Genomic DNA, 24,377 nt, shown 5'->3' with positions numbered 1-24,377 from the left:
TCGACAGGCAGTGAAAGACCTCTCAAAAGCCGCTGAAAAGGGGAGTCAGTGGCTGTGGGTCAAGCGAAGGGACTCCACCTGGGCTTTCAAGTGAGTGATGCCATCTAGGGAGTGATCCTGGGACGCTGGGACTCACTGCTGAACCCTCTGGAGGTGTCGTGGGCCTATCAGCGAAACACTGAGGATGGGGGGCGCCCACTTGATAACCCAGAGGATGCCTTCACTCACTTGACCATCCCACTAAGTCGCATAGGTGTCTCAAGTATGCATTAGGGGATTGTAACATCTAGTCCTACACAACAGATCTATATATATATATATATATATATATATATATATATATATACATATATATATATATATATATATATATATATATATATATATATATATATATATATATATACTGTATATATATATATATATATATATATATATATATATATATATATATATATATATATATATATATATATATATATATATGGTAACACGTTAGAATGGGGAACAAATTCACCATTAATTAGTTGCTTTTATAAAGTAACACATACTTAAAGTCCTACTGAAATGAATTTTTTTTATTTAAACGGGGATAGCAGATCTATTCTATGTGTCATACTTGATCATTTCGCGATATTGCCATATTTTTGCTGAAAGGATTTAGTATAGAACAACGACGATAAAGATCGCAACTTTTGGTATCTGATAAAAAAAGGCTTGCCCCTACCGGAAGTAGCGTGACGTAGTCAGTTGAACATATACGCAAAGTTCCCTATTGTTTACAATGATGGCCGCATGAAGTGAGAGAGATTCGGACCGAGAAAGCGACAATTTCCCCATTAATTTGAGCGCGGATGAAAGATTTGTGGATGAGTAAAGTGCAAGTGAAGGACTAGTGGGGAGTTGAAGCTATTCAGATAGGGAAGATGCTGTGAGAGCCGGGGGTGACCTGATATTCAGCTGGGAATGACTACAACAGTAAATAAACACAAGACATATATAAACTCTATTAGCCACAACACAACCAGGCTTATATTTAATATGCCACAAATTAATCCTGCATAAAAAGACCTACGTGTTTGTTATGCTAGCTCCTAGCTCCTCTGCTAGCTCCTAGCTCCATAGAACACGCCAATACAATTCAAACACCTGATCAACACACACAATCACTCAGCCCAAAAGACAGTTCACCTAACCCAATGTTCATAAAGCTTATATATTTTTAAAAAGTTACGTACGTGACGCGCACATACGGTCAAGCTATCAAATGTTTAGCAGCCAAGGCTGCATACTCACGGTACCTGATATTCAGCTGGGAATGACTAAAACAGTAAATAAACACAAGACATATATTTACTCTATTAGCCACAACACAACCAGGCTTATATTTAATATGACACAAATTAATCCTGCATAAAAACACCTACGTCTTTGTTATGCTAACTCCTAGCTCCTATGCTAGCTCCTAGCTCCATAGAACACGCCAATACAATTCAAACACCTGATCAACACACACAATCACTCAGCCCAAAAGACCGTTCACCTAACCCAAGGTTCATAAAGCTTATATATTCAAAAAAAGTTACGTACATACGCAAAAAAAAAGTTGCGCACATACGGTCAAGCGATCAAATGTTTAGAAGCCAAAGCTGCATACTCACGGTAGCACGTCTGCGTCTTTGTCATCCAAATCAAAGTAATCCTGGTAAGAGTCTGTGTTGTCCCAGTTCTCTACAGGCGTCTGTGTATCGAAGTCAAAAGTCCTCCTGGTTAGAGTCTCTGTTATCCGAGTTCTTCCATCTTGACTGCATCTTTCGGGAATGTAAACAAAGACGCGCCGGCTGTGTACTGTTGTTGCTGACTTCGTTCGAAAAATACGTCCGTTTCGCACCGACAACTTTCTTCTTTGCTTGCTCAGCTTCTTTCTCCATAATGCAATGAACATAATTGCAACAGATTCACGAACACAGATGTCCAGAATACTGTGGAATTATGAAATGAAAACAGAGCTTTTTTGTATTGTATTCAATGGGGAAGGCATACCTCTGTTCCCCGGGCTACGTCACGCGCATACGTCATCCTCAGAGGCGTTTCGAACCGGAAGTTTAGCGGGAAATTTAAAATGTCACTTTATAAGTTAACCCGGCCGTATTGGCATGTGTTATAATGTTAAGATTTCATCATTGATATATAAACTATCAGACTGCGTGGTCGGTAGTAGTGGGTTTCAGTAGGCCTTTAATTTAGAGTTATTTGGACACTAGGGGAACATATAAGGGTTAGGGTTAGGGTTACTAATAAACAATAATTCTGAGCTTATAGAGGGAAGACTCTTAGTTAATGGCTTACTGGTTGTATAATAAAGCCATGCAGAACAAGGCATTAATAAGTACTTAATAATGACTAATTAAGTGCCAATATGTTACTAATTTGCATGTTAATAAGCAACTAATTAATGGTGAATATGTATACTGGGGATAGGTTGATTGGCAACACTAAATTGGCCCTAGTGTGTGGATGTGAGTGTGAATGTTGTCTGTCTATCTGTGTTGGCCCTGCGATGAGGTGGCGACTTGTCCAGGGTGTACTCCGCCTTCCGCCCGATTGTAGCTGAGATAGGCTCCAGCACCCCCCGCGACCCCGAAGGGAATAAGCGGTAGAAAATGGATGGATGGATGGATATACTACACTAAAGTGTTACCATATATATATATATATATATATATATATATATATATATATATATATATATATATATATATATATATATATATATATGGTATAGATATATATATACCGTATATATATATATATATTATATATTATATATATACGGTATATATATATATATATATATATATATATATATATATATATATATATATATATATATATATATATATATATATATATATATATATATATATAGTCGAGGTTTCTGTGGTTTATCCGTTACACAGTGCTCAATACCGGGGTAGAGCGTAATATACGTTAGGTCAGGGGTCACCAACGCGGTGCCCGCGGGCACCAGGTAGCCCGTAAGGACCAGATGAGTAGCCCGCTGGCCTGTTCTAAAAAATAGCTCAAATAGCAGCACTTACCAGTGAGCTGCCTCTATTTTTTTTAATTTTATTTATTTACTAGCAAGCTGGTCTCGCTTTGCTCGACATTTTTAATTCTAAGAGAGACAAAAGTCAAATAGAATTTGAAAATCCAAGAAAATATTTTAAAGACTTGGTCTTCACTAACTGACAAAGAAACAGATAACAGATTTGGTGTCCAGTTCAAAGTGTGACATGATTTATTTAAAAATTTGAGAGTTGACTTTTGTATTTAAATGAGTTATTTGTACAAACATGGTGCAAAGTAATTCATGATTTGTTAAAAAATGTTAGTGGCTAGCTAGTTAAAATGGGATATTGTGATTTCACAAGACTGTCTTAGAAGTGATTATTTGAAAATGTTCAATTTGAAAAATGTGCACTTAGAGAAAATATAAAAATAAAGTGTTGCATATTGATATTTATCTGTTTCTATATATATTTATTGTTTGAAATCATTAAGATGATCAGTGTTTCCACAAAGATAAATATCATTAATTATTAATAATAACATAGAGTTAAAGGTAAATTGAGCAAATTGGCTATTTCTGGCAATTTAAGTGTGTATCAAACTGGTAGCCCTTCGCATTAATCAGTACCCAAGAAGTAGCTCTTGGTTTCAAAAAGGTTGGTGACCCCTGCGTTAGGTCATGAAAAAACACAGAGGCTATTTCATCCCGACAAGCCTGTTTCACAGGTTTCCCTGTTTGAGTACCCTTGCCTCTGGAACCTCCATTCAGCTTGATGTAGATTTTGCAATTCACGCTTCAAGTGCCCTAAATTTCCCGTGGCTCCTCAAGTCGTGTACTTTCTTGGCAATTTTAGCATTACGTTTATTGAGGTGCTCATTCATGTACCCTTCAAACTGTTTCCTTGTTTCGGCAGTGCGATTTTGGATTCGCTGTTGGTCAGCTTCACAATGTTGTTTTTTTTTTCTTCCATACAGTGGAATACATGCATCAATGGTGTTAAAATTGACATCAACATCCTTTAATTGCAGAAAGTTCCCCACTTGTTGCTCCGTTGAAGCAACATTCATTTCATCTGGTTCTCTTCTCTTGTTAACTGCTCTGGAATAGGATCTGGGAGTGATACGCAGCCCTGCAATGATGATATCGTTCAGTTGTGTGTACTGATCCATCTCATTCATGACGTTCTTCAGATCGGTGTTGTCTTGTTGCTTGGCCATCAACATTGCTGCATCCTCCACTTGCAGGACCTTTATCTCCTGTCCTCTTTGAGATTCTTCACTTCAACTCTGAATTCTATTTCATCACAAACAAATGATCTCTCTCGTTCTGTGATCGTAGACATTCTTTCACATTCTTAGATTTTCAATAGACATTCTTTCACATTCTTAGATTTTCTATTAACATTATCATATCATGTATCAGATTATATTTTTCCTGATACTTGTTCAGTGATACACACCATCACATATACACCATATTGCAAAATGTATTTGGCCACCCATCCAAATCCCATCCAAGTGTATAAAATCAAGCACTTAGGCATGGAAACTGTTTCTACACACATTTGTGAAAGAATGGCCCACTCTCAGGAGTTCAGTGATTTCCAGCTTGGAACTGTTATAGGATTCCACCTGTGCAACAAATCCAGTCGTGAAATTTCCTCGCTCCTAAATATTCCAAAGTCAACTGTCCGCTGGATTTGGAGGTTGCCAGGAGAACTGTACATTTCGGACTGCATTATGCTGAGTGTGAAATTTGGTGGAGGAGGAATTATGGTGTGGGATTGTTTTTCAGGAGTTGGGCTTGGCCCCGTAGATCCAGTGAAAGGAACTTTGTATGCTCCAGGATACCAAAACATTTCAGTCAATTCCATGCTCCCAACCTTGTGGGAACAGTTCGGAGCGGGCCCTTTCCTCTTCCAACATGACTATGCACCAGTGCACAAAGCAAGGTCCATAAAGACAGGGATGACAGAGTCTGGTGCGGATTAACTTGACTGGCCTGCACAGAGTCCTGACCTGAACCCGATAGAACACCTTTTGGGATGAATTAGAACGAAGACTGAGAGCCAAGCCTTCTCAAACATCAGTGTGATGCGTTTTTGGAAGAATGGTGGAAAATTCCTAAAAACACACTCCGCAACCTTGTGGACAGCCTTCCCAGAAGAATTGAAGCTGTAAATGCTGCAAAAGTTGGACCCACATCATACTGAACCCTATGGGTTAGGAATGGGATGGCACTTCAAGTTCATATGTGAGTCAAGGCAATATAGTGTATGTCGTTCTTGATAGGAAAAACATATCAAAGTTGTCCTCTTGTATAGAAATAAATCCCACAGATTCCGGATTTTGTTTTTAACTGGACAAACAAACTGAAAAATGTTAAAAAAGCAAAATTTCAGAGCTCAAAAACAATGAATGACGGTATCACGCCCAGCACCCCGTTGTACCCGGTATCACGTATGCACCATGATTGAATGTGATGTATCGCGCACATCATTATGCAAATTTATGCATGACCTTTTACATCATAATGTAAAGTGATGTGTCATCATAATCATCATCATATAAAGTGATGTCCTAAAGTATTCTGAGACACCCATAAAAGACCAATTCTGTTTTGATGTCTTTGACATCACAGCTGTGTCAGCGTGTGTTAAAATTTCAGACACTTATGTTTATCGCGAGACAGACGGCATCAAACCCAATCTTCAATACGTGATATGAACGCAGATAAAAAAGAAAAAGGTTTTTGCCATCAAATAACAAATTAGTAAAACTACATCGGGGACTACAAAGGTAAGTTCACCCCAACAATGTCGCAGTTAACTGTTATAAAACATTTCAATGGCGTAATGGTTTTATGGGAGGCCATTTTCATTCTGGAGTGGACTGTACCATTCATATTGTTACGATTCCAACATGATGACAAACTTAATGGGTTGTTTTTTTGATTGCACTCTGTTAAAAAAGTACCGGTGTCATATTACTAACTAGGCATGTAAGAATGAAAGAGGAATTCATTATAAAACTAATGCTAATCGCTAGCTAGCTTAAATGCTAACACTAAACTACAAGACATGTTTTCGTCTTTCCCCATTAAAAATGTTATTAATTAATTATTAATGTTATTAATCTAAACTTGACATTATACAATAAAAATGACTATAGACAATAAATATTTTAATACTATCGTCATATCTTGATAATGCATGTTGATACATTCTCGCAGTGTTCCACAAATTTGACAGCGACAAGCGGACAAAGCAATGCCATGTAGCATCCTCACTAGCGAGCTCGTGGCTAACGTCCTTCCACTGTGCACATTGCAAAAAGTCAGTGTTCAAAAACAAGAAAAAAATAAAATAAAATTAGGGGTATTTTATTTGAACGAAGCAAAATTATCTGCCAATAGAATAAGAAAATTCGGCTTGTCACGACTTTCCAAAACAAGTACAATTAGCTATCCTCAATGAACCCAAAAACACCTTAAAATAAGTATATTCTGACTAATAACAAGTGCACTTTTCTTGGTAGAAAAAAATGAGACCTTTTTGCTCAATATGTTGAAAAATATTCTTAAATTAAGTAAATTCTAGTGCCATTATCTTGACATAATGATATGCGCTCGGCATCATGATTTTTTTCCCATGCTCGAAGTAAGAAATTATTACTTTAAAAAATAGATAGTTTTATACTTGTGAGTGTTGATGACACAGCTTTGCAACAGTTGATATTCTAGTTTCAAGCATGTTTTACTCGATATAGGTCATAACATCTCAGCAACAAGCTGTAATATCTTATTGAGATCATTTAGGAGCGAAACCCTTAAAACAAGTAAAACACTAACATAAAATCTGCTTAGTGAGAAGAATTATCTTATCAGACAGAAAATAAGCAAATATCACCCTTATTTGAGATATTTAATTTTACTTAGATTTCAAAAAGGTCTCTTTTTTTTTTTTTACCAAGAAAAGTGCACTTGTTATTATTGAGAATATACGCATGTTAAGGTATTTTTGGGTTCATTGAGTTTAGCTAATTTTACTTGTTTTGGAAAGTCGTGACAAGCCAAATTTTCTCGTTCTATTGGCAGATAATTTTGCTTAGTTCAAATAAAATACCCCTAATTTTTTTTTTTTTTTTTCTTGTTATTGAACCCTGACTTTTTGCAGTGCACCAATTATAGTGCGGTCGATTGATGATTAAAATGTTTGCTATTTTTTAATATCACAATGTTTTTGTTATTGTTACAAATTCAGGAATAAAGAGCCAATAGTAGTTGTTGCTTTTATTTAGGTATTTTGCTCAAAATATGATATGTAATTAATAGAAATAAATAGTTTGTAATTGATTTCCTTACACTGCCATGTGGTATACCGGTATTAGTATAGTACCACGAAACAAATGAATCATATTCGATACTATACCGCCTCTGAAAAGTACCGGCCCGCCACTACTCCGCCTCCCCGGTCGTCGTCACGTCGTGTCATTGCTGGTTTACGAGCAGAGGAGCATGTTCGGCAGCGCACAACCACGGAGTACTTACAAGCAGACACAGTGTGTAGACAGAAAAGGGAGAACGGACGCATTTTGGCTTAAAAACTAACGATAAAGGTGAAGTTATAACACTGAAACGCCCACCGGAAGATGTGCTTTAAGACATGGCTAACCAGCTAGCGGCTAAAGTGTCTTAGCTACTTGTAAATCACTAATCCTCACCTCCATGGCGACAAATAAAGTATGTTTCTTACAAGTATCATCCCTGCAGGACGAGGAATAGCTAAACATGCTTCACTACACACCGTAGCTCATCGGCGTCAAAATGTACAAAAACGCCATTGGTGGTTTTACACCTAACATCCACTGTAATGATACCAAGTACAGGAACGTATCTAGTTGATACTATTATGATTACGTCAATATTTTTTGGCATCACAACATCTTCTTTATTTTTATTTTTTGTAATTTATATTGTGTCTATAAACTCAGGAAATATGTCCCTGGACACATGAGGACTTTGAATATGACCAATATATGATCCTGTAACTACTTGGTATCGGATCGATACCCAAATTTGTGGTATCATCCAAAAGTAATGTAAAGTATCAAACAACAAAAGGATACATTATTATTACATTTTAACAGAAGTGTAGATCAAACATGTTAAAAGAGAAAGTAAGCAGATCTTAACAGTAAATGAACAAGTGGATTATTAATTAATTTTCTACCACTTGTCCTTAATAATTTTGACAAAATAATAGAATGGAAAATTAAATTAGTCTGTATATGTCAGCAGACTAATTAGGAGCCTCTGTTTGCTTACTTACTAACAAAAGACAAGTTGTCTTGTATGTTCACTATTTTATTTAAGGACAAACTTGCAATAAAAAAACATGTTTAATGTACCCTAAGATTTTTTGTTAAAATAAAGCCAATGATGCAATTTTTTGTGGTCCCCTTTATTTAGAAAAGTATCGAAAAGTATCGAAATAATTTTGGTACCGGTACCAAAATATTGGTATCGGGACAATACTACTGCCACGCTATGTTTTTATCATCCATCTCTACTAATAGTTAATCTGCCAAGGAAAGTACATTGTGTGTCTATTGATTTATGTTTTTTAAAAACAGTACTTGGTTAAAAGATGTTTAGTGTGTGAATAAGTAATTTTGAGCACATTTAATAATATTGTGATGGCAATGATCAGCGTGTTTAACTTCAGTCACAAAAACCAAATTATAAAAGTTTCATATCGTTATGAATGAATGTATTACCGTTATATCTCCATCCCATAAACGGCGATCGCAGAATGATATCTTACGACTGTTGCTTGGTAGGGTGTACAATCACCAAGTCATTTTCCATGACAGTTGAATATTTACTCTTCAAGCCAGTCTTTGTATAGGAGCCATATTTGTTTTGATATTTAAATAAAGTTATTAGCTGCTACAGTGGAACCCATTCAAGTTGATCTCATCCATTCAATGTGTCCATGCCGACCGACTATTTAAACGTGTCCGTTTAAAGGTGCAGTCTGCAGCGGTTAGGCGGCCACCTAGAGGGCGCTCTTGTTTGGACGAGCCGCAGGCATCATAACCCGCCCTTTTACTGTTCCAAGCATGTAAGCTACCCCCCCCCCCCCCACACACACACACAAGTTTGTTGTCAGCTTTAATAGCGAATTGGCAAAATTAGCGTCTAATGTTGCGCTCCAGCCAAGAACATCTGTACAAGACAACCATAAAGACCAGTAACGACATTTATATTCAATTTTATTTGTAATTGTGACACCATGTGCATTGCATTGATTAAAAAAAATATATCATTTTGAGCTTCTGCAAATTGCACCTTGAACGGGTAGTATTATGATTTTGTTCCGCCTTTAAAACACTTATTTGTGGTCTACATAAAATGTAATGGTGGTTCTTTGGTCAAAATTTGACATAGATTATGTTTTACAGACCATCTTCAAGTCGGTTTTTGACTTATTTATGTGGCTCCACTTCGACCGCGTCTTCCCCCCGTCATCTTTGTTGTCGTTTTTAGCGTTTCCATAGCAAGTCTACTGACCGATATACGTTGGAATTGTGCGCTACTTTGAATTAGAGATGGCAACGGCAGAGGATGCATGTGCATGTACGAGCCAGTCTGCCTCACAACAAGAGGATATTGTGGAGAATGCATATATGTTTAAGAGTTCTTTCTTGATTCACAGTCATGTTTAAAGCAGCTAGTATTTTTCCATTTGTACTCTTTCTATGCTTGTATCTTGTGTCCGCAGATGTCTGTGTAGTGTATTGAGGGATTGGAATGTGGGAGAGATGCATCCCCCTCCTTATCTTATCAGTGTTGGAGAAGGGGGAGGCATTCCTTTCTGTGGGGGACTGTTTTTGTATTCAATAAGTTGTCTCTTCCCGTTTGAATGTTAGACCATTTCGAGATGAAAGGCCAATTGGACTGGTCTCCAGAAGCTTTAGTAAAACTTGATAATATTCCTATTCTGTCTTGATGGTCCTTCTTACTCAGCATATATGTCATCAAAAGAACTTGGGATTGACCAGTGACTTTAATTCCCTGAGAGGGAAGACTGGTCAGACGCAACAATAGCGAAAAAGAAGGAGCTTACCCAAAGCACTTTGGGTAAATCGCTACTATATATATATGAATAATTCGCTGACATCACACTTGGAAGACATTTCTCTAAATAGACACATTCCAAACGGCTCGTTTTCTGGAAGGATGAAAGACGGCAAGATTGTTTTATAAATATCTCCGCTATGCCCCCACGGTTTTATTTAAGAAAATCCCGAATACACAACCGTAGGTATACCAATAGGTAAGAAAAGTTGTCTTTTTCATTAGCCCCCTTAATGTTAAGTGGGCTGTAATTTAAAAAAAATAGAACAATTTTTATTTGAAAAGGTTGTTACATGTTTTCTAGGCACTTACTAATAAAACATGCGATTTATTAATAAGAATCCTACTTTGCTGACATGGGTTTACCACGGTCAGGCCTGGAACCAATTGGCCGCGATAAACGAGGGACGACTGTATTTTGATTTTGTACAAATGGAAGGACAACAATGTCAATAAACTGCGGTGGCTTCAGAAATCCTTTATTACCAATCGCAAGTAAATGTGCAAGAATTAGCTATTTTCAATGGACAACCGCTAATGCCGACATAAGCAATAGGTTCCACTGTATAATATAACATAACAACAATTGGCCTCTAGCTTACCATGACCATTATAAGTGTGCTATGTTTTAGGACCATTTAACCAACGAGTCTGTGCTTTGTTTTCCACAGGGATAAGGATATGTCAGGTTTCACTGCAAACCATTTACCTCCAAATGCTGCTCTACCTTCTCGAACTGCTCCTCCAGTATACAACACAAACCCTCGGCCGGTAGGCCAGAGCAGGGGTTATAATGGGTTTATTCCCATACAAAACAGTTATGTGCCTCTACAGAACACTTTCCTGCAGCCAAACCCAATGATGGCTCTGCACAGCATGCACTTTGTACCCATGGGCCATCAGAACATACAACCACTTCCGCAAAACATCGAGACGCGTTCTCATATACCCGGCCAGGTAAGCCTACCAACAATGGGAGCATTCATATATATAGTAGGAAAAGGGGTTCATGTGGCCCCATTTGGCGCGGTTTACCTGACACATGAAACGTGACGAATTTAGGGCGTTCCCTATCCACTTAGCAGGAGAGTGTTGAATATCTTAAAATGTGTTTTGTTGCAACTCCAGCTTTGCCCACGGCATTAGTTGCTATGTAGAGTGCCACTTTCCATCATTTTCAGCAGACTGCATTGCAAAATGATAATCCCCCCCTACCCCTTCCTCACACGCGAGATCCACCCAAGAATGGGGGCCATGTGAATACCGTAGTTTGTAGGGACGGCGTGGCGAAGTTGGTAGAGTGGCCGTGCCAGCAATCGGATGGTTGCTGGTTACTGGGGTTCAATCTCCACCTTCTACCATCCTAGTCACGTCCGTTGTGTCCTTGGGCAAGACACTTCACCCTTGCTCCTGATGGGTGCTGGTAGCGCCTTGCATAGCAGCTCCCTCCATCAGTGTGTGAATGTGTGTGTGAATGGGTGAATGTGGAAATAGTGTCAAAGCGCTTTGAGTACCTTGAAGGTAGAAAAGCGCTATACAAGTATAACCCATTTATCATTATTTTAGAGTAGGTAGTCATGCCGCCATTGAGGCCAAAGTCACGGGTCATACAAGGGGTTATTGCAACTCGAACAGTGACTCAAAATTTGATATTCTAAAAGTTAAACAAGAGTCTAGAACCTGTCAACCCCTGAAAATGTATGATTCAGTTTATACTTCTTCTAGTAAAGAACGTCCTAAACAAACAATATGAAGTTTGAACAGCCACCAGGTGTTTGAGTTCCGAGTCCCATAGTTACCATTCCAACCGTTGCCTGTTCTTCCTATGCTTATGTCTCCAGACTAACTTTGTACCAGAGGTGATGCTGCCTAACGGCATGAAAATGTGTCCTGTTGGATTACTGTAAGTAATGCACGTGTACAAAGCAATACGACGAATATTTGCAAGCTGTAGCTTATTATCTTTGTGAATCTGTGTCCTAAGGAATGGAGAGCTGTTATACAAAGTTACAGCTCCTTCTAACTTTACTCCTCCTCTTCCGCCCACCGTCCCCAAGACAAAGTAAGACGTTTTGGGGTTTGGTTGTTTGGTCTCTTGGGTGGCAAATGAGTAAGCAGCTTTCATGACATTTGCAACCGTTTGGTTGCTGTTTCGGTGAAATGTTGTTTTTCCCAAATATCTACCGTATTTTTCAGACTATAAGGCGCACTTAAAATCATTTAATTTTCTCAAAACTCGACAGTGTGCCTTATAACCTAATGTACGAAACATTGTTGGTTGTGCTTACTGACCTCAAAGCTGTTTTATTTGGTTCATGGTGAAATGATAAGTGTGACCAGTAGATGGCACTCACACATAAGAGATATGTGTAGACTGCAATATGACTCAAGTAAACAACACCAATATGTTATATGTTACATTGAAAATATAGAACATTGCACACAGCGCTCAAAGATCTATCAAAATATTTTAGTACGACTTTGGTAAGCTATGAAGCCACACCGATTGATGGATTGTACTGTGCTTCAACATAGGAGTATTATTATGCTGTGTGTATAAGTTAAGACATATTATCTGGCGTTTTGTTTTGCAATATTATGCAAAAGCAACTTTTCTTACCTTTTGGTACCATCTGTATTTGGGATCTGCATAAGTCCTGAAAATTTGTGCGTGTCCGCCGTTATAGTCCGTGTCGATAAGCTTCTTCTTTTTCTCTATCTCCTTGTTATGGGACATTCATCTTCCACTGTTGCCATTTCTAAAATAAAGTAATGTAAAGTTCTTACTTATATCTGTCAGTAAACCCGCCATGAAATAGCTAAAACATACCGGTGCAGTGAGTTATATTATTCACCCAAGGAACTTTAGTTATTAGAGAGTTCTGGTTAGACGGTTTTTCACGGGACACATTTCCGGCGATGTTATTGCACTAGTGAGCCACGGATGAGGAGATGCTGCTCCGTTATTGATTTAAGTAAAGTCTGAATGTCATTAAAACAGTTAGCTCTTTCTTTTGACACTTCTTCCACTCCCGTCCTTGCACGCTACACCGCTACAAAGAAGATGACGGAGAAAAGACGCTGCCGAAAGTGAGCCACGTAAATAAGACTGCCCACAAAACGGCGTATCCTGAAGTAACTGTCAGAAAGCGACTTGAAGATGATCTGTAAAACATAATCTATGCAACATTTTGACCAAATAACCACCATTACATTATGTAGACCACAAGGTAGTGTTTTACATTTGTAAAAAAAAAAAAAAAAAAATATGACCCCTTTAATGCGCCCTATAATCCGGTGCGCCTTTTGTATGAAAAAAGACCTGACTAGACCCGCTCATCGGCAGTGCGCCTTATAATCCCGTGCGCCCTATGGTCCGGAAAATACGGTGTATCCTAAGGTTCATATATCAAAGCAAATTTCCCCATAAGAAATACAGTATTTTTTAAACAATAAGCCACTATTTTTTTTCCTAAGCTTTGAATCCTGCGGCTTATACAAAGGTGCGGCTAATCTTTGGATTTTTCTTTGCTAATGGCCAAACTATAAAATGGATTAAGCATAGAAATCAAACTTTGTACTACAATGATCCCCTTTAAGAAACTCAAAGTTTTTACAAAGTACAAGGAAGAAGAATACTGATACAATCTTGAACCTTATCAAAAGAGGAAAAAGTCGTATTCATCTCATGAAGGATGAATAAAGACATCAATGACTTTTCTGTTTTGTTTGAACAGCCATTTTACTGCCATGTTACAGGCACCGTTTGGAAACAATTAAGGTATGTAAATAAACATTTACAAAATCTTTCTATGGCAATTTGTCATTACACAACATACCGGTAAAGATCTGCGGCTTATAGTCCGGTGCGGCTAATTTATATTAAAAAATATTTTCTTCTAAAATGTAGTGGGTGTGGCCTATATTCCGGAAAATAAGGTAATGTAATCATTATTTACAGCCTCAACAAAAGTCCCAAAAAAATGGTTTACTTTGAACACAATATAAAGGGTCCATACAGTACTATATATCGAACACACATAACAAAAAAGTGATATATCAACTCTTTATGTATTAACAAAGCCAAAACAACTAGCTAAACTCCATCCATCCATCCATCCATTTTCTACCGCTTGTCCCGTTCGGGGTAGCTAAACTGCTTATATGCGGTCGGCCTGCTGACGCACTTTACCTTGTCAATTAATATTTTTTGTTTTTTCTCTCTTGGCTCTAGGCAAAGGTGGTCACACTCCCTCCCCTCTCCGTATCTATTGAGTTTCCTGCAGACTGGGTCCACCCCCTTATGAGCCCAGTCTGAGATCGATTTTTTTTACTCATTCCCCTCCACCGTTCACCGTTTTCCCACCTTTTACGAGGCGCCGTATACCGCGACCTATCAGCGTTCCCATTCAGTCACCGTGTACAATGTATGTCTGTCCTTGAATGGGTTTGTGCTGTACTTGTGCAATGACAATAAAGTTCCTTCCTTCCGAGTATCTACAAGTTTTGGATACTAGTTCCTGAATTTTCAAACAGCACATTGGTCGTTCATTGCATTCTTGGGACTCATATTGAGCTGGCAAATGCAGAAAAATCTAAAGAAAAGCTAAAAATAACACTTAAAAAGCACACATGACAGCATTGCTGAGCTGACAATGTGACCTCAATTGATGTGCTGGGAAGCGGTGCGAGGTACAAAATAAATTAAACAACATCCGTTTACTGAGAGAAGGTTTGTACAACAAGGCATATTTTTATTTGGTCTGTAGTTTGTAAATCGGAAAGTGTGTACACTAAAATGAGGTTAGTACAACAAAGCATATTTTCTTTCCGTCAGCGGTTCGTAAATTGAAAAGTGTGTACACTGAGACAAGGTTTGTATAACAAAGCATCGTTTGATTTGGTCTGGAGTTCATAAATCCACACTGAGACAGGGTTCCTACAACAAAAAATGATTTCAATCGTTGTGGTTTTGGAAATTGAAAAGTTCATAGACTGAGTAAGGTTGTGAATCTTTGGGCACCACACAATTTGATTTGATTCTTGGGGGTAATGATTCGATCCAGGATTGATTCTCGATTTAAAACGATTCTCGATTCAAAATCTATACTTTTTTAATAACATTGGGTGCCAGTTCTATGATTAACTACATTCTTTCATAAACTAAATAAACAGGTCTGATACATTCCTATACTACTTTAAATAAAACAGGCTTTGTTTAATACAATTCTACCCACGATTGTTTTAATCGATTAAAAATCGTTACACATACGAAAAACGCGATACATTCGGAAATAGATTTTTGTTCACACCCCTAAGACTGAGACAAGGTTCGTACAGCAAAGCAGTTTTATTCGGTCTTTAGTTTATACATCCAAAAATGTGGACACTGAGACAGGGTTTGTACAACAAAAACTAATTTCAGTCGTGGGTTTGGAAATTGAAAAGTTCATAGACAGAGTAAGGTTGTGAATCTTTGGGCACCACACAATTGGATTCGATTTATTTATTTGTAATGATTTGATTTGGAATCGATTCTTTTTTTAATTTTTATTTTATTATTATTTTTTTAATTATTTTTTATTAATCAATCAACAAAACAATACACAACAATATCGATTCTGATTCAAAATGATTTTCAATATAAAATCTATACTTTTTTAATAACATTGGGTGCCAGTTCTATGATTAACTACATTCTTTCATAAACTAGATAAACAGGTCTGATACATTCCTATACTACTTTAAATAAAACTGGCTTTGTTTAATACAATTTTACACAAATTCTACCCAAACATTTACTAAGGTGGCTGAATAGGACAGATTGTATTTTAAAAAAAAAAGTTTAACAATTCTTTAATTTAGTTTTAATCAATTAAAAATCGTTAGAAATACGAAAAATGCGTTTCATTTGGTAATAGATTTGTATTCATACCCCTAAGACTGAGACAAGGTCCGTACAGCAAAGCAGTTTTATTCGGTCTTTAGTTTATTCATCCAAAAGTTTGGATACTGAGACAGGGTTCGTACAACAAAAAATTGTTTCAGTCGTTGTGGGTTTGGAAATAGAAAAGTTCATAGTCTGAGTAAGGTTGTGAATCTTTGGGCACCACACAATTGGATTCAATCTATTGGGGGTAATGATTCGATTTGGAGTCAATTCTCGATTCAAAATGATTTTCAATTCAACATCTAAACTTTTTTAATAACATTGGGTGCCAGGTCTACGATTAACTACATTCTTTCATAAAATAGATCAACAACCCTGATACTATCATATACTACTTGAAATAAAACTGGCTTTGTTTAATAACATTCTACCCAAATTCTACCCAAACATTGACTAAAGTGGCTTAACAGGACAGATTTTTGTTCTGGGTTTATTTTTAACAGTTGTTTTATTTATTTTTTTAATCGATTAAGAATCGTAACAAATATGAAAAATGTGATTCATTCAAAAATAGATAATTTTTTTTTACACCCCTAAGACTGAGACAAGGTCTTTACAGCAAAGCAGTTTTATTCAGTCTTTAGTTCATAAATACAAAAATTCAGACACTGAGACAGGGTTAGTACAGCAACAATTATTTCAGTCGTGGTGGGTTTGGAAATTGAAAATTTCATAGACTGAGTAAGGTTGTGAATCTTTGGGCACCACACAATTCGGTTCGAATCTTGGGGGTAATGATTCGATTTGGAATCAATTCTGATTCAAAATGATTTTCAATTCAAATGCTATACTTTTTTAAGAACATTAGGTGCCAGTTCTACAATTAACTACATTCTTTCATAAATTAGATAAACGGCTCTGATACCATCCTATACTACTTGAAATAAAACTGGCTTTGTTTGGTTAAATTCGACCCAAATTTTACCCAAACATTTACTAAAGTGGCTGAGCAGGACAGATTTTATTTTAGTTTTTTTTAATAGATTAAAAATTGTTCCAAATACAAAAAACGATATACATTCAAAAATAGATTTTCTTTTTACACCCCTAAGACTGAGACAAGTTCTGTACAGCAAAGCAATTTTATTCGGTCTGTGGTTCGTAAATCGAAGGTGTACAACGTGACAAGCTTCATACAACAAAGCATATTTTTACACGGCTTGTGGTTCATTGACAAGATCGGACATTTGTGGGGTTCGTAAATCGAGGTTTCCCCTCTAACACTAGAAGTTTCGATTCAGATCATTCTATTCTTGCTTCCTACAAACAAAACATTGCATGTGAAATGCTTGAAACAGTCAGTTGTGCAGCGTGACTTGCAATTATCTGCCAGAACACTGGGGGCAGTGTTTTTCTGAGTAAGCAAACCAACATTTCCGACTAGCAATTTAGCTTCTTGTCTGGTAAAAGTAAACAATTGCCGACTGAAACGTCATCCATATTTTTCTTGGAATTGGAACTCATCGATGTGGAACATTTTGATTATGATTTGTTATGGCTTGTTATGGTTTCGAGGTGGAAGAGTGTCGGAAGGCGGTGTGGCGTTGTCGAATAATTAAGCCTTCAACAAACGCGCATCACCTCTGGTGAAGTTATGTCTTTTCAAGTTCACCCTCGCTTCTCTGTCAGACCACGCTTCCATCTGCTTCGGATTAATTGAGGCACGGCATCTGTTATTTGAGAAAATCCAACATATGTATTACATTTTCTACAGCTGTAACTACTTATATCTGAAGTTATCTCACAAAGGCCTCACACACTCTTGACTTTTTCTTCTGTGTTTTCAGGAAAAAATTCAAAAAAGTTGACGAACCTTACACAGAGCAAACGTATGTCAAGAAGCCTCTAAATGCCTTCATGTTATTTTCCAAGGAGCATCGGCAAGCGGTTAAGGAAAGGTCTACCTCAATGAACATTGCTGTTATAAATGAGACCTTAGGAAAAATGGTAAGCACTGCACTGATTTACCAGTTATTTGAGGTGTGATACAGTGTGTAAATAAACTGATATTTATCAAAGTACTACTCTTTTCAAGTGGGTAGTGGCACAACTGCCTTACAGCTAGGTGGTGCTACGTTCAAATGTTGGCCTGAGCCTTGATGTGTGGAGGTACTTCTTTTTTAGGACAATGGACATTTATCTTCATGCCATTAAAAAAAATAAACATAGGGTCAGATCTACTGAAGGTTTGCGTGTATTAAAACAGGCGCAAACTTGATATCTACTAAGCTCGTGCGCAGAGGATTGCGTTCCTTCTATAAGCACAATATAGGGCACAATCCATTTAGCGCCAATCTTCATGAATATGCAGATTATATGCTGATTTTATAATGCCCAGAACACTGGGAGGAGGAGACGCGAATATATTAATTTTGCACTCGCAATTTAATTAATCAAGATTGAAACTGTTCTGTGGCTGCAGTTGTGCATCTTTATTTAGCAGGTCTGGAATGTTTGTGCAGTCTGGCCGAGTTACGCTCAAAAGAAAGGAGGTGATTGTGCAGCCAAGTTAATTTCTTAGAAGAATTAACCTTCAGGAAATCTAAATTTACAACCAAAATGATCAGGAAACTTACAGAATGATTAGAATTGATCAAATTTTGGACCTGAACCGGATCATATATACATATATATATATATATATATATATATATATATATATATATATATATATATATATATATATATATATATATATATATATATATATATATATATATATATATATATATATATATATATATATATATATGTATATATATATATATATATATATATATATATATATACACATACATACAGTATACTGTATATATATCCAGCTCTTCCCGGGGGATCCCGAGGCGTTCCCAGGCCAGCCGGGAGACCCTATATACATATATATACACACATACATATAGATATTATATATATATATATATACACATACGTACATATATATATATATATATATATATATATATATATATATATATATACGTACATATATATGCAAATATATAAATATATATATACACATACGTACATATATATGTAAATATATATATACACATACGTACCTTTATATATATATATATATATATATATATATATATATATATATATATATATATATATATATATATATATATATATATATATATATATATATATATATATATATACACACACACATATAGATATTATATATATGCACATACATATATATAAATATATATATGCACATATAAATGATAAATGATAAATGGGTTATACTTGTATAGCGCTTTTCTACCTTCAAGGTACTCAAAGCACTTTGACACTATTTCCACATTCACCCATTCACACACACATTCACACACTGATGGAGGGAGCTGCCATGCAAGGGGCTACCAGCACCCATCAGGAGCAAGGGTGAAGTGTCTTGCCCAAGGACACAACGGACGTGACTAGGATGGTAGAAGGTGGGGATTGAACCCCAGTAACCAGCAACCCTCCGATTGCTGGCACGGCCACTCTATCAACTTCGCCACGCCGCCGTATATGTACATGTATGTATATATATATATATATATATATATATATATATATATATATATATATATATATATATATATATATACATACATATATATATATATATATATATACACACATATAGATATTATATACATAAACATATGTACATATATATAAATATACACATTCATACATATACATATATATATATATATATATATATATATATATATATATATATATATATATATATATATATATATATATATATATATATATATATATATATATATGGACATATATATATATATATATATATATATATATATATATATATATATATATATATATATATATATATATATATATATATATATATATATATACATATATATATATATATATGGACATATATATATATATATATATATATATATATATATATATATATATATATATGGACATGCACATGATTATAGAGGGGCAGGGGCTCAAAGTCAGAAAAGGGCAGAACATTTTTTTTTGGTCCTTTACACAATATGGAAATTCATGTAAAATTAAATTTGCTAATAGGAAGCTAACTACTTAGCTGTGTGTCCTTTGTAGGTAAAAGTGATTGCCATTTCTTTTGTGTCAACAAATTATTGTCATAATGAGTTAATTCACATTATCATATGCTTGGAAGCCATGAAAAGCAACAAAACACTGGTTTATTATTAGGCTATTTATTGTTAAAGATAAGCACTTTAATATTGAACATTGAACAGTGCGACATGAACTGTGAAAAAAAATACAAAAGTAAATACCCAAATGGAAAAAAAAAACTTCAATGTGAAAATCTGTCCTTCTTCCGTTAACTTGATGAAAACACCATCAAGTTGTAACTTATGGTCTTTCTTACTTAATGCTCAGACTAAACAACTGAAACGCAATACAGGGCCAAAAATATGGACCAGGGGCCAGTAGAGGGCTGTAGGATGGAGGCCACCTATACCCAAATATGCTCCTCAATGTAAATTCAGGGCTTCCATGAAATGCTGTGAAATCATCAATTTTAGCCATGCATTAAGAGGTCTGCTACCCTTAGCTGCTTCCTGGCGCTCCTTCTTCCTTTTCTGTATCCTTTCTTTTTTTGGCATTGTGCTGCAGGCATAATCAACATGAATCAAGTTTAAATACAGATGGTAATATTCCTAACAGATAACCTACATCTTATATCCCAGAATGCTGAAATTATTATTATTATTATTAATAATAATTATTATTATAATTATTATCATTATTATTATTATCATTATTGTTATGATTATTATTATCATTATTATTATTATTATTTTGTTAACCCACACAGTAATAGCAAAGTCACAATAAACTTTATATCTAAAGCTCTACTGTGAGAGAAATGTGATCCGCCGTAAACACAATTCATTTTATTTTGAAAATTAACCCGGTGTTTTATTTTGTACACGACTTCCTGTCCCGCACGATCCTCTCTGCTCTGTGCAGAATTGATGTGCCGTGCTCAATTGATGCGCCGTGCTCCGACGTCCGGCAAAAACACAAGCTGCCACATTGAATAATAGAATAATACAGCGTTTTTCTGAAATATTACCCATATTAGATGCTGAATAAGTGGACGGCGACTAGACCATAACATAACTCACAGGTTCAAGTTGCGCCACTGTCACGTCTCCGGCTCAGGGGCGCAGTTGGCTCTCTCTCCTCACTTACTCACTCGCTCTCTCTCTCTCTCTGGCCGAAGCGGCAGGCTCAAACAACCCCGTATTACAAGAAAACGTGGAGTTTTTTTTTTTTTTTTTTTTACATCCCTGACGGGAATTTATTAACGTTGTTTAAAGAAAAAAAAAAACACACAGGCAGAGGGCACTTTTTAAGACGAGGCAAAAAAGGGCAGGGGCTCAAGCACCCATTGGGTCCTATGTGTGCACGTGCCTGTATATATATATATATATATATATATATATATATATATATATATATATATATATATATATATATATATATATATATATATATACATACATACATACTGTACATATATATATACACATAATAATAATAATAATAATGGATTAGATTTATAGCTTTTCTAGACACTCACAGAGAAGTGAGAACCCATCATTCCTTCACTCCACATTCACACCTGGTGGTGGTAAGCTACATTTGTAGCCACAGCTGCCCTGGTATATACTGACGGAAGCGTGGCTGCCAGTTTGTGCCTACGACCACCACCCATCATTCCTTCACCAGTGTGAGCGGCACTGGGGTCAAGGGTTAAGTGTCCTGCCCAAGGACACAACGGCAGTGATTTAGATTGCAAGAGGCGGGGAGCGCATATATTGGGGGTGATCCAGATCACCCTTTTTATATACACATATATATATATATACACGTACACACATACATACAGTATATGCATGCATACATACATATATACATGCAAATTAGTATTTTTATTTTTTTAACTTGAGATGTCCCACAGGCCGGATTTTGGACGTACTTGCTTGCTTTTGTAAAGTTTCTATACTGAGATCTGACAAATTACCCCTAAACTACGTGTTGACTAAACACGGATACTGTTGCATGTCCCTAGTGGCATTTGCTGCCTGAGGAGGAGAAGGCTAAATACTACGTGTTAGCGGAAAAAGAGAAGAGATTGCACTCCCAGCAGCATCCAGACTGGTCCTGTCGCCACAATTATGTAAGTGTGACTCTTTCAATTAAGCATTTTCTACTTTTGCACGAAGCAGCTGATATTAAATATCAAGTCTGTTTGATTATAGGGCAAGAAAAGGTACAATAAAAGAATTAGAGATCTAACTACTGGCAGTGTGCAGGGTAAGGCAATATGCTCTCACAGCATGTCACACAATTAGTAACAAGAAAGTATTTTAAGTAAACTATTAAATAAAATAAAAACAAAATATGATTAATAACGTTTTAATCAAATACAAATCCATTTAAGGGCTATTCTACTGAATTTGTTCCATTTGCTCTTTCTAACCCAGTCCAAAAAAAAGTGGGCATTTTGCATGAATAAGTACGTAAAATGTAAATTAATTAATTTAATGACAAAGCGCTTCATATAAATAACAAATGCATAGCCCCTTCCTGCTCTGTCCGAGTACATTCACCGTGTTAGTGCTGGGCTTGTAAGCAGATGTAGGAAGTTTGACTACTGGCCAGATAAGTATCAGGATTTTGTTACATTTGTTAGTTTGCACTAAATAATAATTATTGATTTTTTTTTCTCTCCATGAATTTGTTCGAGTAGTCAAATTAAATGCAGGTTTAGGACATAAAAAGTCATTTTTTTAAGGGCGTAAATACATTTTGGATTTTTTTTTGTATTGTTATTATTTTTTTACTTTGTTCAAATGTGTCAGACTTCAGTACGAAACAAAAATATCCAACATGTTTTTTTATTTTTTTTGACCATTTTGAAAATATTTTGATCAGATAATATCACAGGTTTAAATTATTTAAATAACTCAAGTAAACCAAATTTATAATAATTATAAGCTGATAAAAAAAAAAAATACTTGTTTGGTAATTTTGTTTGGAGCTGAACTTGAGTCATAGATTTGAGCAAAAAATTAAAAATAATATGAATGCAAAATATTGGGTTTTTTGCCCTTTAAATAAAATTAAGGACTTGTATGTCCCATTTACCTTTTTAAGTTTTGTGAAATAACTATCAGTGTAATTTTTTTAACATGTGAAAGCATTTTTCATTCAAAATTTGAAATTTCAACATGAAAATAACCTTTGCCTGCAATGGACTGAGTGAAAACCCAGTGATGCGACTAATGTGTGAATTTCAACTATATATATATATATATTTATTTTTTTAAATTAACAAAATTGATTTTTAAGTATAGTTGGTATTAGAAGTAACACATACAGTATATGCAATATAAATATATCAATTTCATGGTAAAGTATTTTTAAAAACAGGGCCAAGCAACAAATGCTATTTTCCCAGCGTTTAAGATTGTTTAAATTCATATTTGAAATTCAATTTATTAGTGCAAAACAATTTGCTTCCAAAAGATATTTTACAGTCAAATTTCTTGTTATGTATTGTTATATTCATTTGTAAATTTTATTGCTGGGGACGCAAATGGCACCGATTCAGTATTGTTTTAAGGCATTGTTATCCAAGGTTAACAACATAACAACAAAAGTGATTGATTTTACATAATTTACTGATTTTGAATGAGAGATTGTGATATGAAAAAATAAAAAGTGTAGCGTCTTGATTTCTTTAGCAGAGTTGACGTCTGAACTTCAGGACGAAAATGGACATGTTGAAAGTGAGGGTGAGGACAGCCCTGCTTCCCTGACAGTGGATTCACCAGCTGAGCATCTTTCCATAGAACTAACACAAACACCAAAAATGGAAGAATAACTTGCTTTGCCATACCTCCGACCCACCCCAAATTATGTGAATTTCATTTGTGATGTCAGTGTTAATAACATTACCTCTTATTGTATGCACAGTCACTGATTAACAGGCAAAAAAATGTAGGAAAAGTTTTATTTTTGTATGAGAAATGTTTGCTATATCAAGTATATATATATATATATATATATATATATATATATATATATATATATATATATATATATATATATATATATATATATATATATATATATATATATATATATATATATATATATATATATATA

General features: G+C 35.5%; 1 protein-coding gene across 1 annotated transcript; it reads left to right on the top strand.

Annotated features, from left to right (window-relative positions):
- The first annotated feature begins 10,569 nt into the window (after window positions 1-10,569).
- LOC133663034 (transcription factor 7-like 1) lies at window positions 10,570-24,093 on the top strand. Its single transcript, XM_062067214.1, has 9 exons — window positions 10,570-10,583; window positions 10,885-10,984; window positions 11,048-11,170; window positions 12,055-12,116; window positions 12,198-12,275; window positions 17,951-18,110; window positions 22,276-22,383; window positions 22,466-22,520; window positions 23,957-24,093. Exons 1-9 carry the CDS (start codon window positions 10,570-10,572, stop codon window positions 24,091-24,093), a joined length of 837 nt encoding a protein of 278 aa, XP_061923198.1.
- Window positions 24,094-24,377: the final 284 nt, after the last annotated feature.

Source organism: Entelurus aequoreus, linkage group LG13, assembly GCF_033978785.1.
Source record: "Entelurus aequoreus isolate RoL-2023_Sb linkage group LG13, RoL_Eaeq_v1.1, whole genome shotgun sequence".
NCBI classification, from domain to species: Eukaryota; Metazoa; Chordata; class Actinopteri; order Syngnathiformes; family Syngnathidae; genus Entelurus; species Entelurus aequoreus.
The sequence above is the reverse complement of the archived record's forward strand: the minus strand, read 5'-3'. Positions and strand labels throughout refer to the sequence as shown.